This window comes from Neovison vison, chromosome 6 (assembly GCF_020171115.1).
Source record: "Neovison vison isolate M4711 chromosome 6, ASM_NN_V1, whole genome shotgun sequence".
NCBI lineage: Eukaryota > Metazoa > Chordata > Mammalia > Carnivora > Mustelidae > Neogale > Neogale vison.
In genome coordinates this window covers 156,407,244-156,420,990 of record NC_058096.1, presented here as the reverse complement: position 1 = coordinate 156,420,990, position 13,747 = coordinate 156,407,244, and the positions used below count along the sequence as shown (strand labels likewise).

Sequence of the window (13,747 nt, the reverse complement as noted above, 5' to 3'; positions counted from 1 at the left end):
GAAACAGAGGCCATGCCCGGGGGAAGTTGGACACAGACTCAGCCCATGAGAAGTGCATAAACCAAGACAATCATGGAGAGAGAGAGGTTAGCCACATGAGATCCAGGACACATGAAATTGCTGTAGGATTGACCTCAGTATGGAGAGGATGCAGCAGAAAAAAGTGATATCATTGGAGAAAATACCCAAGGAGGAGGGCTGGGAAGTTGCTGGACAAGTCCAGGCACTCTGAAGACTTCTGCAAAACATGGCAAAGAATTGCACAGATCCACAGGGGAAGGGATAGGACCTGATATCACTTATGTGGCTGTGGCTGCAGGCTTTGCCTTCTCCATGGAAACCCAAAGAACAAAGCAGTTCTCTAAGAAACACATGTGCCCACATGAGAGCTCATCCTTGCTCCTAAGAGACTCTGTAATGCAGATCTATAGACAGTATGAGCGATGACAATAAAAGTTAACCATGCACAGACCAAGGTGTGAAAGGTGGAATATTTACCATCAAGGTTACTGATATTCTCACAGTCCTTATGGATACATCTCTGGTTCAGACTTCCCTTGAAGAGCTGCTGACCTACCAGGGCGAAGATGCTGAGGCAAAAGAGAGTCAGAATCATCACATCAACAAGCTTCTTCACAGAGCGCAGCAAGGCCCCAACAATGACCTTCAGACCTGGGGAGGAGAAAGACCAGTGTGGGGACAAGTGCCCACTCACACACACAGCAGACACACGGGAGGGGCAGGGAGGGAACAGCCAGGGCCTCAAAGGTCACCTGACTGCAGGCTAGAATCAGAAACTGGCCTAGCCGAGGATTCTGATGCCATGGGTTCTGGTTCCAACTCTGCCTGAGAAACTGCATGGCACTGAGTAGTCCACCAGTCTAGCTCAACCTTTCCATCCTGCCTGGCGTCTGCCACAGGGTTGCTCTGAAGAGTTAGTGAGAAGACTCTGAGTAGAAACATCTCATACAGACAACTTGATTACACTTGTGCAGACACCTCACAGCTGGGGTTCCATGTAGCACCAAGACCAAAAGGAGGCTCCCCTAAAGGAGACAGACCTGTATTTAACATTCAGTAGTCACTACCTACTGCAAGGTATGCAAGGTCCCATAAGACAGAGCTAAATTGGGGGGCAGGGAGCTAGAAGGAGGATCTTTGTCTGGAACAAGAAAATGAGAATATTGTGGGGGGAAAAACTCATATTATTACTTAAAATAGTTTTATTTTTTAATTCAAGAAATATTTACTAAGCACCTATTGTGTCCATGGCACACTGCTAAGCTACCAAGTTACAACATAAGAAAGACATAACCTTGTGGTACAATGGTAAATGTTTAAAATCAGCTTTCTGGGGGTGCCGGGATGGTGCAGTCAGTTAAGCATCCGACTCTTGATTTCTGCTCAGGTTGTGATCTCAGGGTCATGAGATCAAGCCCTATGTCAGGCTCTGCACTCAGCACGGAGTTTGCTTGGGATTCTCTCTCTCTAACCCTCTGCTCCTTCTGCCCGTCCCCCACAGCACTCGCTCTCTCTCTCACTCTCTCTCTATCTTTCTCTAAAATAAATAAGTCCTTTAAAAAAAAAAACCACTTTCTCTGTGGGGGAGGAGCGTGTGTGCAGGGAAAGTCCCATCTATAGCATTTACAGACTTCTTTGCTGAATTTTGTAGTGCAGATCCCTTTTCTTCCTCCACAGAGTCCTCTCAGCATGCTGGTTTCAAGCTAAACTGCACATCACTGGATGCAGAACTGGAAAGGAACATGCACAACCTGCTGCTGAAGCACCAAAACAAGTCAGCCCCAGTACACCACTGAGTCGGGGGCTCTACTCTCAGCGTAGCTGGAGAGTTAAACAACCAGACAAAACTTACAATCTGTGAGATGACACAAAGTGGCAACATTTCAACTAATCAGTATAAATCATGACTGGTAGACTTAAGAACAGAAAGGGACACCAGATGGAAGGCCAAACCTGCAGCAAATGAGCCTTCCATGAAGTGCGATGCCACACAAGGAGGAGGCTTCTGGACAAGCTGGGACATTCAATCTGGTTCATATTCACAACCCATCCTTAGCTTCATCTTGATTCACAGAACACCTTCCTTACATGGCTTCCAGGATCTACATTTCCCTCTTACTTTCTGGTGGCTCCTGCTCATCCCCTTTGCTGGTTTCTTCCCTTCTCCCTTCACCTTTAAGGTGGTAGTGACCTTGGCCCTCTTCTGTTTTTCATCTAGGTTCACTCTCTTGGTGATCTCATCAGATTTCATGGCTCCAAGTATCCTCTATAAGCTCATTATTTCAAAATGATATCTCCAGCCCAAGCTGCTGTCTGGAACTCCAGACCTGTAGACCCCATTACCTACTTGATACTTCTATTTGATGTCTCACAGCCATCTCAAACAGAACACATCCAAAGCTAACTTCTCATCCAACCTCCAGACCTGCTCCTCTCACAGAGGAGCAGTATATCTGTATATCAGCTGTATATCTCACATGGGTTGTTTTTTTTTTTTTTAGTCCTATGTCTAAAGCTCAACACTCACAAACAGAAGGAAAATACAGGAAAGAGTTCCTTCTCTGACTTTTGGGGGGAAACAAGCTTATTTTTAGTCTCCTGTATAACTAGTTTCCTGGTAAGACTCTGAAATGAAGATTTAATTATTTTTTAAAGAGATGTATATCTTCTGTCTTCCATAGTCAGGTTATCTGACTTCTTAGGAAATGCAGGTTACATTTTCTGTGTCAGTCTGCAATGACTCCATTCTTCTAGTCACTCAGACCAAAAACCTTGACTCATCCTTGACTCTTTTCTTTTGTTCACACCACACATACAATCATCCCATTAGGAAATCCTATTGTTTCTACCTTGAAATTCATAGAGTCAGACCACTGTCTACCAACTCCTCTACCACCAACTGATCTGAGAGCACAACCATCTCTTTAACAGTGGTCTCTTGTGTCATTTTGGGTTCTTCTCTGAGAAGCAGATACTCTGGGACCAGAAGTGCAAGAGATCTGTTGGGTGACATGTCTGCAAAGAAAAAGGGGAAGCAAGTACAGCTGGCAGGGAAAACATCAGAGTATGACATGAGCTGACACCTGGGAAAGGAGAGTAGTAAGGAAGTAGGACTGGACAAGAAAAGCCTCTGACTAGAGTGCCACTGGGAGAGAGTCTTAACCAGGTTCACTCCCAAGGAGCCCCTGAGCTTAAGTCCTTCAGGACTTTATCCTTAAGGAATGGGCCTTCACTAGTCCCCCTGACATGCAGGGAAAGTGTGATCTTGGCATGAACATGAATGCAGTTGTGAATCCAGAGATGTGGCAGCTGGGATCATCACTCAGCTGTGCTCCCTGCAGCAGGAGATGTGAGTGGCACGTTTCCATGATGATCACCAAGCCTCCTATCTCATCTTTCTGCTTCTACCTTCACTCCCCCACATTCTATTCTCCATACAACGGCCAGAGTAGTCCATCTAAAACCTGTCAGATTAATGGATAAAGAAGATGTGTACACACACACACACACACACACACACACACACACACACAGAGGAATATTACTTAGTCATAAAAAAGAATGAGATATAGCCATTTGCAACAACAACAAGGGATAGACCTAGAGGGTATTAACGCTTAGTGAAATAAGTCAGACAGAGAAAGACAAATACTGTATGATTTCACTTACAAGTGGAATCTCAAAAACAAAACACATGAACAAACAAAACAAAATGGAAACTCATAAATACAGAGAACAAGCTGGTGGTTCCCCGGGGGTTGGGAGGAGGAGGATGAGCAAAAGGGTGAAAGGGAGTGGGAGGCACAGGTTCCTGGTTTTGGAAGAAATAAGTCATGGGGACAAAAGGTACAGCATAGGGAATATAGTCAGTGGTATTGTAATAACATCGTATGGTGACATATGGGAGCTACAGCTGTAGCGAGCACAGCATAATTTATAGAATTGTTGAATCACTATGTTGTACACCTGAAATTAATGTAACATTGTGTGTCACCTGTACTTCCATAAAAACAAATCAAAACAAAAACCCCTGCCAGATCATGTGACTCCTCTGCTTGAAGTCCTCACGTGGCTCCCATTTATCTCAGAGCACAGCCCAAATCCTCCTAGTGGTTATGTGCCTCCCCTCCCCTATGTGGTCGGTCTCTGCACTAATGGCTGTTGCTAGTGCGCAGAACACTCTTTCCCATGTATCTGCTTATGAAACTCTCTCACTGACTCCAAATCCACTCTCATCTCCCCCCACCCAGTGACCCCTATTTTGACTACACTATTGAAAACTGCATCCTGCATCCCTGAATCCCTGTGACTTCCAGTAGCCCTCATATTGCTTATTTTTCCTTTTTATTTTTCCATGGCACATTTCACTTCCTAAACAGGATAGCTAATTACCTCTTAATTACAGTTATTGCTTGGTGTCTCTCTCCCTACCCCAACTCAGAATGTAAACTCCATGAACACAGAGACCTCTGTCTGTTCGCTCACTTTATGGTATACCTCAAGCAGCTAGCACAGTGTCTAGACATATGCTCAAATACACATTTGTTAAGTGATCAAATAAGTGATTAAAGCAGAATTTGTTTGGTTTTGGTTTATATGACATCTTGAGAAATTTTAAATATAAAAGAACATTCCTCCTGCTAAGAGGCAGTGTTGAAAATCAGAGTGATTTACCTGAAACCACTGAAATTGCTTTCAAAGCTCTAAACACTCGGAAGGTACGCAGGGATGACAGACCGAAGCTGTTTTTCCTGGATTCTGGTATGTATGTTGCAAACCTGTAAGACAAAGTACAGGAGAAGTCTGGGCCTACTCTCAGTCGTACAGCCATGCTGTATATCTCCACAAAGGCCACAGATAAACATGGTGGAATTGGGAGCCTCACCTTCCCAACCTCACCTTCATCACGGGGTCTGGTAATACCATTCTCTATTGCTGTGGACCACAGATTGCAGAGGAGGCTGTGCTAATTGTTATATTTGGAGAGAGTTAAGGATTCCTTGAAATAGTATGCAGTTGTGGATACATCCATTGATAACAAAAATCAATCAAAATACTTATTGACTACCAAGTTCCAGGTCCAGTGCACTTCCCTGAGGTCTCACTATGTGGCCAAGGCAAGAAAAAACCCAGGCAGTCTGACTCCAGAGCCCTCACCACTGCACTACACCACTTTTCAAGAGCCAGCAGTGCCCAATCATTGAATTTCAAGGGTAAAACTCTGATATTAATAGTATCTACTCTAAAGGGCTTTTGTGAATATTAAATAGGAAAACATATGCAAAGCGCTTAAAACAATGGCTGGCACAAACTAAGTAATGTTAGGTTTATTATTATTGTGCTGGCAAGGGGCCATTGCTCTTCTTGTTCTTTATTTTGCTGACTCTGTTTCACCACTCAGATGCCAAACTGATGTCCTTTTCTTCAGGAGGAACTTCAACTCTCACCTCATGTCATATACAATATACATAATAGTTAACTTAAAATGGACCATGGACTAAAATGTAAGAGCTAAATCTATAAAACTTCTAGGAGAAAATGGAAATTAAAAAAAAAAAAAAACTCCTTGAGAGCTTGCAGTAGCCAAAGATTTTTAAGACTCTGTAGTTCCTCCTACACGTTCTGACAGCCAAATATATGCCCAATTCCTGTCCTAGCACTCACCCTACCAGATTGTTACGGTTGTTAATTTTCTCTCTTCCCATCTGGACTGTGAGCTTCAAGAGGGTGAGAACCATGTCTGTTTGTTTTGTTTTGTTTTCATTATCACAACCCCTGTATCTTGCACAGAACTTGGCCCATAATAGGCCAGTGTTTGGGAAGTGAATGGTTGAAAGAATGAGAGCATGAATGTGGCCTAGAAATGGATTCACACTGGAGGCTTCTGGCCAATCGTCTGCAGGGTGCTGTTCAGGGCCAATCAACATGGCACTCAGAGCTCTTGGCCTTATTAGGACACAGTTACTCACATGGACCCACACAAAGTCCTGGTGGAAGCCCAGGAGCTTCTTTCCCACCCTGAGTTTCCTCAATAAACAACTTTGACATTCTTACGCTGTTACAATGACAACGGAGTCCAGCCAGTTCCATGGATCTCGAAGAAAAGAAAACTCATCCAGAATGAAACCTCTTGCTAATATTTTTATCAAAGCTTCAAAAATATAAATCCCAGTGAAAACGTACCTATAAAGCAAAGCATTCAGAACAAGAAGAAACATGGTAAGTGGTGTGAACAGCAGAGAGCCCATTTGTCTTATCTAGCCTTTATGCAGTTATTCCATTTCAATGTGACATTCAACATTCTGATTGTAAGTTCCTTAAGGAAGTTCTAGTGGTTAGGATTTCTGAGAAACAGGCCCACAGATAAAATTGTAAAAGTGCTATTCAATGCCTAGCTCTACAGCCATATTCTTGAGATTCGTTTTAGCCAACCTGGGACCTTAGGAATGGGTGTTGTCACTGTTATTTTGTCACTACTACTCTAGAGTTGTCACTGTGATGTACTGAAGGGGATGACGGCAAAGGAACCATAAGTGACAAGGCTGAAAACGGGATCTTTCCATATCCTATATTCATAGGTCTGAAGACTTAATACTATTAAGATGTTTGTACTACTCAGTCATCTACAGATTCAGTGCAATCCCTATCAAAATCACAATGACATTCTTTGCAGAAATAAAAACATCTATCCTGAAATTCATGTGAATTTTCAAGGGACCCTGAATAGCCAAAACAATCTTGAAAAAGAAAAAGTTGGAGATCTCATACTTTCTTATATCAAAACTTATTACCAAGCAAAAGTAATATAAACAGTGTGTAGCTGGTATAAAGACAGACATATAGACCACTGGAATAGAACAGAAAGCCCAGAAATAAGCCCTAGCATATATAGTTAAATGATTTTCAAAAAAGATGCCAAGACTATTCAGCAGGAAAAGGACAGTCTTTTCAACAAATGGTACTGGGAAAGCTCAACATCCACATGCAAAAAAATAAAGTTGGACCCTTACCTTACACCATGTAGAAAAATTAACTCAAAATGGATTAAATAGCTAAGGGCAAGAGCAGAAACTATACAACTTCTAGAAGAAAATATTTGCAAATCATATATCTGATGAGAGGTTAATACCCAGATATACAACTTAATAACAACAAAGAATTATACCATATACAAAAATAAACTTAAAATGGATTTAAAGACTTAAACGTAAGAACCAAAAGCATAAAATTCCTAGATGAAAACTTGGGCAGTAAGCTCTCTGACATTGGTCTTAGCAATATTTGTTTGGCTCTGTCTCTCCAGATAAGGACAACAAAAGCAAAAAGTAAACAAATGGAGCTACATCAAAGTGAAAAGCTTTTGCACAGCAAAGGAAATCATCAACAAAATGAAAAAGGCAACCTATGAAACAGAGATGATATTTGCAAATGCTATATCCCAAAGCCCCCACTGGATAACATCTAAAATATATTTTTTAAATATATTTTTAAAACTCCTACAACTCAATATCAAGCAAACAATCTTATTAAAAATGAGCAGAAGACCTGAATAGACATTTTCCTAGAGAAGATATACAGATGGGCAACAGGCACACGAAGAGACACTTAAGGTCACTAATAAGGAAGAAAATGCAAATCAATACCACAGTGAGCTATCATCTCACACTTATCACAATGAACATTATCAAAAAGATAAGAAGCGAGTGTTGGCAAGGATGCAGAGAAAAGGGAGTCCTTGTGCACGGTAGATAGGAATGTAAATTGGTTCAGCCACAAAGGAAAACAGTGTAGGGGTTCATTTAAAAATTAAAAATAGAAGTACTATATGATCCAGCAATTCCACTTCTGGGTATTTAATCAAACAAAACCAAAACACTAATTTGAAAAGACATACATACTGCTACGTTCAATGCAGCATTATTTACAACTGCCAACATATGGAAGCAATCTAAATGCCCATCACCAGATAAGCAGATAAAGATGTGGTATATATACACAAGGGAATAGTACTCCACCTTAAAAAAAGAATGAAATCTTGCTATTCATGGCACCTAAGATAGACCAGAGAGTATTATGCTAAGTAAAATTAGACAGAGAAAAACAAATACTGTATGATTTCACTTATATGGGGAATCTAAAAGGCAAAACAAACAAAACAAAATAGATGCCTAGAAACAGAGAACAAACTGATGGTTCCCAGAGGGGAGGAGAATGGGAAATGGGGGATGGATGAAATAGATGAAGGGAATTAAGAGGTGCAATCCTTAAGTTATAAAATAAAAAAGACATGGGAATATAATGTACAGCATAGGGAATACAGTCAATAATATCATAAAAATTTTGTATGGAACTACACTGAGTGAAATAAGTCAAGCAGAGAGAGTCAACTATCATATGGTTTCACTTATTTGTGGAGCATAACAAATAGCATGGAGGACATGGGGAGATAGAGAGGAGAAGGGAGTTGGGGGAAATTGGAAGGGGAAGTGAATCATGAGAGACTATGGACTCTGAAAAACAATCTGAAGGTTTTGAAGGGGCGGGGGGCGGGAGGTCGGGATACCAGGTGGTAGGTATTATAGAGGGCACGGATTGCATGGAGCACTGGGTGTGGTGAAAAAATAATGAATACTGTTTTTCTGAAAATAAATAAATTGGGAAATTTTTTAATTAAAAAATATATATAATATATATTTAAAATATTATATTTATATATAAAATATGAATATATAATATAAATATATTTATAAATTTATATATAAATTATATATTTATTATTATACATAGTGTAAATTATATATTTATTATAATTATAAAGTTATATAAATTATATAAAATATATATTTATATATAAACATATAAACCTTAATATATAATATAAATAATATATTTAAAAATATTTTAAAATATATATAATATATATTTAACTAGAAATTTATTTATGGGGACAGTTTATTTAGGCCTTCTTAATTCTAGGTTATGACAATGAGTTATGTTTTGCTTCACAAACAGCATGACCTGATTTGTAGAAAAGAAAAAGATATATATTAAAGTAATTGATTTTTTGAAGAAAAAAAAAGTGCTGGTTCTGCGCGCGCGCGCGCGCGCACACACACACACACACACACACACAGGTTTCCCTTTAGGGACAGAAACAATTCAAACAATCTAAACAATCTATCATTTCACAGTAAAAGAAATGGATCTTTTCTGCCACTGTCAGTCCACACGGCTAAAGAACTGAGGTCTTGGGAACTTGAAAAATCCAAATCTAAGAGGAGAAATGGTTGTGAGTGGCTCTCTGCTTCAGTTTTGTTTGTTTGTTTTTTTAAGCTGATCACCTTTTAGGTGACAAATGAACACAGAAGATTAAATCATATCTGCCGTGAAATACCATTCTTAAAACTGAGGTATAATTTACAAAGTGAAGGGCATTTTTTGGGAAAAGGCTGTAATTGCAGATTTGTGGGATTTTGCAAATCTCCATCTAGATCTCAGACCACTGAGGAAACAGCCTCTGACTGCTATTTCTGCCTCCCACCTCCCATCCCCTCCCATTCTCTCTTTTCCAGCAGAAGCCTGGCCAATAGAGGGACAGGCAGACCAGCATGACATATGATAGGGAGTAAAGCCATGCCCACCACCAGGAACAGGGCTTGGGAACACCATGATAGGGAAATCCCAAACCACCAGGCAAATAAGGCCCTCTGGAGTGTGTCACTGTCGGTTCAAGCATGGTTAGGGTATCCAGTCAGGGCCATGAGTGGTGTCCAGATAGGTTAACAGAACACCATGACCTATCCTAGGGCACCTTGGCATTCATTCTCTGAGAACTATCAGCTTGGAATCAATTTCCCATTTAAAAGTTTTCTAACCAAAGGACACTGACAAAACTAAAGTAACTCTCCCCCTCATGGGCCTAATAACTCAGTTACATGCCTTCTTTTATAAAACCATTATCAACAGCCTTCTCCCACTCCTACTTTCATGAATCCATTGCTAGTCCCTATGCCACCAGGGCACAGCAGCAGCTTCCCTTCAGCCTAGATGTTCATATGTTTTAGTAGTGAAAATGGTCTTTGAGCAGATTAGCATCCAATTGGGCCACTGCTTTCCATCAACAGAAAAAGAAGATTCATTGTATCTCACCAGAAACGCTAGCAGGGCAGACCACTTGTATGGAAGCAATCCCCATTCCTGGATATGCCTCCTCCACAGATCTCACTTGGTTGACTACGAAGGTTTCCAGAGACACTGCAGTAAACAAGGAGCAGCAGCCCCTGTACTACCAGTTAGCTCCTCACATGGAATAGCCAACTCTCGAGAGGGGAGACCATTTCCCCAGCAATATTGTCAGGATGGTTTCTATTCTCAGGGGTGTCCATGCCCCTTGTTCCAAGGCACAGCCCTGAACTCACTGGCCTTAACTAAATCCCAAGTTCACTTAGCAACAGAGAAGAAGCAATCACTAAAAAGTAATGCAAAGGAAAAAGGAAAAGCTAAAACAAAACAAAAAGGAAAGCTAAAACAAAAATAAAAACAAAAAAACAGCAGAGAATTAAAATGAAATACTACATGTACCTGATTAACAACAACAAAAAAAAGTCAGGAATGAAAGAACAAGAGAAGCGCGAAGGAACAAAAAACAAATGAGATCAACAGAAAACTGATAGAAAAACAGCAGACCTGAATTCAAGCATATTCATAATTATATTAAATGCAAATGAAATAAATGTTCCATCAAAAGGCAGAGATTGAAAAATATACTGCATAATAAACAAGAACCAACTATTAGCACAAAAGATACACTATAACTACAAAAACACTAAAATACAAAAATAAAGTACACTATTAATACAAAAAAGGGTGGAGAGTAAAAGGATGAAAAAAGACATGCCACGCAAACAATGAGCATAAGAAAGCTGGAGTAGCTATAGTAATCTCAGACAAAACAAATACTTAAAGGAATGCTACTAGAGATAAAGAAAGACATTTCATAATGATAAAAGAATGCATATATCAGGAGGATATAATAACCATAAATCTGTATGTGCCTAATAATAGTGTTGCAAAAAAACACGAGGCAATACTTCCCAAAAAGAAAAGGATAATATACAGATGTCATGAAAAGAAGGGCCATCTGTACCCCAATGTTTATAGCAGCAATGGCCACAGTCGCCAAACTATGGAAAGAACCAAGATGCCCTTCAACGGATGAATGGATAAGGAAGATGTGGTCCACATACACTATGGAGTATTATGCCTCCATCAGAAAGGATGAATACCCAACTTTTGTAGCAACATGGATGGGACTGGAAGAGATTCTGCTGAGTGAAATAAGTCAAGCAGAGAGAGTCAATTATCATGTGGTTTCACTTATTTGTGGAGCATAACAAATAGCATGGAGGACAAGGGGCGTTAGAGAGGAGTAGGGAATTTGGGTAAATTGGAAGGGGAGGTGATCCATGAGAGACTATGGACTCTGAAAAACAGTCTGAGGGGTTTGAAGTGGCGGAGGGGTGGGAGGTTGGGGTACCAGGTTGTGGGTATTATAGAGGGCACGGCTTGCATGGAGCACTGGGTGTGGTGAAAAAATAATGAATACTGTTTTTCTGAAAATAAATAAATTGGAAAAAAAAAGAGACTAGAAAAGAATATCTGCGCATATTATCCTAAAAAAAAAAAATCGGAAAATGTATATTCTATAAGACCGGAATGAACCTGAGGAAGAAAAAGCAATAAGAACTTTCCAGTCTTTATGTTAAGGGGAAAAGGGACAGAGTTCTGATTTCTCCAAAGCAAATAGATTCTTTTTGGGATTAAGTATTAACAAAAGTTATATCATTTATATCATGTGAGTTGTATATCTATAATGTAAATTATATAGGTGTGTAAGTATGTGTACATGTGCATGTAAACTAAACTGATGAGTTCTAAAATTTCAAACACAATTATAATAAAAATCAGTTTAACCTGAAAAAAAAGAAAGAAAAGGATAATAGACAAATTCACAATCATAGATGGAGATTTGAAACCTCTCCTCAGTAATTCACAGAAGTACTAATAGAAATGGTAAAAAGATAAAATCTAAATGACACTATCAACCACCTTAACCTAACTGACCATCTTCAGAATATCATATCATACAACTGAAGAATCCACATTCTTTCAAGTCCATGTGAAAAATTTCCCAGGGTAGAACCATAAAATAAATTTCTCCTAATTTCAAAAGGTTGAAATCTTACAGAGTATATTCTCTACAACCGAATTAAATTGGAAGCTGTCAATGATAAGACAACTAGAAAAATATAAAATATTTGGAAATTAAAAAAACCACATGTCTGAATAACGTATGGGACAAAGAAGAAATCACAAGAAGAAGTAGGGAATATGTTTAAGCAATGAATAAAATAAAAACACAAGGTATCAATATCCTTGGGATGAAGCTTTAGCAGTACCTGGGTGGAAATTTGTAGCTTTATACAATTGTACAAGGAAAGAAGAAAGATCTCAAACCAACCAAGTTTCTACCTTTTGGGTAAATTGGAAGGGGAGATGAACCATGAGAGACTATGGACTCTGAAAAACAGTCTGAGGGGTTTGAAGTGGCGGGGGGTGGGAGGTTGGGGTACCAGGTGGTGGGTATTATAGAGGGCACAGCTTGCATGGAGCACTGGGTGTGGTGAAAAAATAATGAATACTGTTTTTCTGAAAATAAATAAATTGGAAAAAAAAATTTTTAAAAGAGTAAAAAATAAATAAATAAATAAATAAATCTTTAAAAAAAAAAGAAGCTAGAAATGGAAAAGCAAATTAAACTCAAAAGCAACTAAATTCAAAGTAAACTGAAGGATGAAATTAATAAAGACTTTGAAACCTTCATATGTTGCCGGCAGAAATACAAAACAGTGCAGCCGCCTTGGAAAAGTTTGACAGTTTCTTATTACTCATTTACTCACCATATAACATACAGCAATTTTACTCCTAGATATTTATCCAGGGGAAATGCAAACATACCGCCACAAAAAGACTTTTATACAGAAATGTTCATAGCAAGTTTGTTCATAATAACCAAAAATAGAAACAACCCACATGTCCATCAACAGGTGAATGGGAAAACAAATTGTGGTATACCCATACAAAGGAATACAACTCGACAACAAAGAGGGGGAAAGCTAGTGATATAAACAAGAGCACGGATGCACCTCAAAACATGCTAAGTGGAAGAAGCCAGACATGAAAGTATGATATCATAGATACCATATGAGTCCATTATATGAAATTCTAGAAAAGGCAAGGCTAGCCTAGAGTGACAGAAAACAGATCAAGCGTTGGGAGTTGGGGTTAGGGGACTTACTGCCAAGAAGCATGAGGAAACTTTTAGGGTGTCTGGAATGTACTGTAATGTTGATTGTGGTTGTTTCTATCACATAATTAAATATGTGATCAAAATAAGAGATCTCTTGTTATTCTGTCAATTTCTTATTTAATATATTCCTGAAAAACTAAAGCAGTAAATATGTTAAATTAGAAAAACCAAGACAACATATAAGAGAATATTTATTAAAATACAGTACTCTCTGAGTTGAAAAATTAACTTATATGTCTGAATAACCAACTAAAAATTACAAAAAGTTAATATTTTAGTTATACAAAAACTCACCAAAATGCACCTGGGTAAAAGCAAAAATGATACATGGTCAAAAATGGGAATACCCAATTCACA

At 39.1% G+C, this 13,747-nt stretch overlaps 1 protein-coding gene across 1 annotated transcript in view; it reads right to left on the bottom strand.

The window, feature by feature from the left end:
* The window catches only part of SCN11A (sodium voltage-gated channel alpha subunit 11), a 95,693-nt gene that overhangs the window by 68,148 nt on the left and 13,798 nt on the right, over positions 1 to 13,747 (bottom strand). The window contains exons 5-7 of the mRNA XM_044252660.1: positions 6,076 to 6,204; positions 4,696 to 4,799; positions 499 to 672 (exon numbers count right to left, since the gene is read on the bottom strand). Coding sequence (XP_044108595.1) covers positions 499 to 672; positions 4,696 to 4,799; positions 6,076 to 6,204 — 407 coding nt within the window. The remainder of the gene's footprint in view (positions 1 to 498; positions 673 to 4,695; positions 4,800 to 6,075; positions 6,205 to 13,747) is intronic.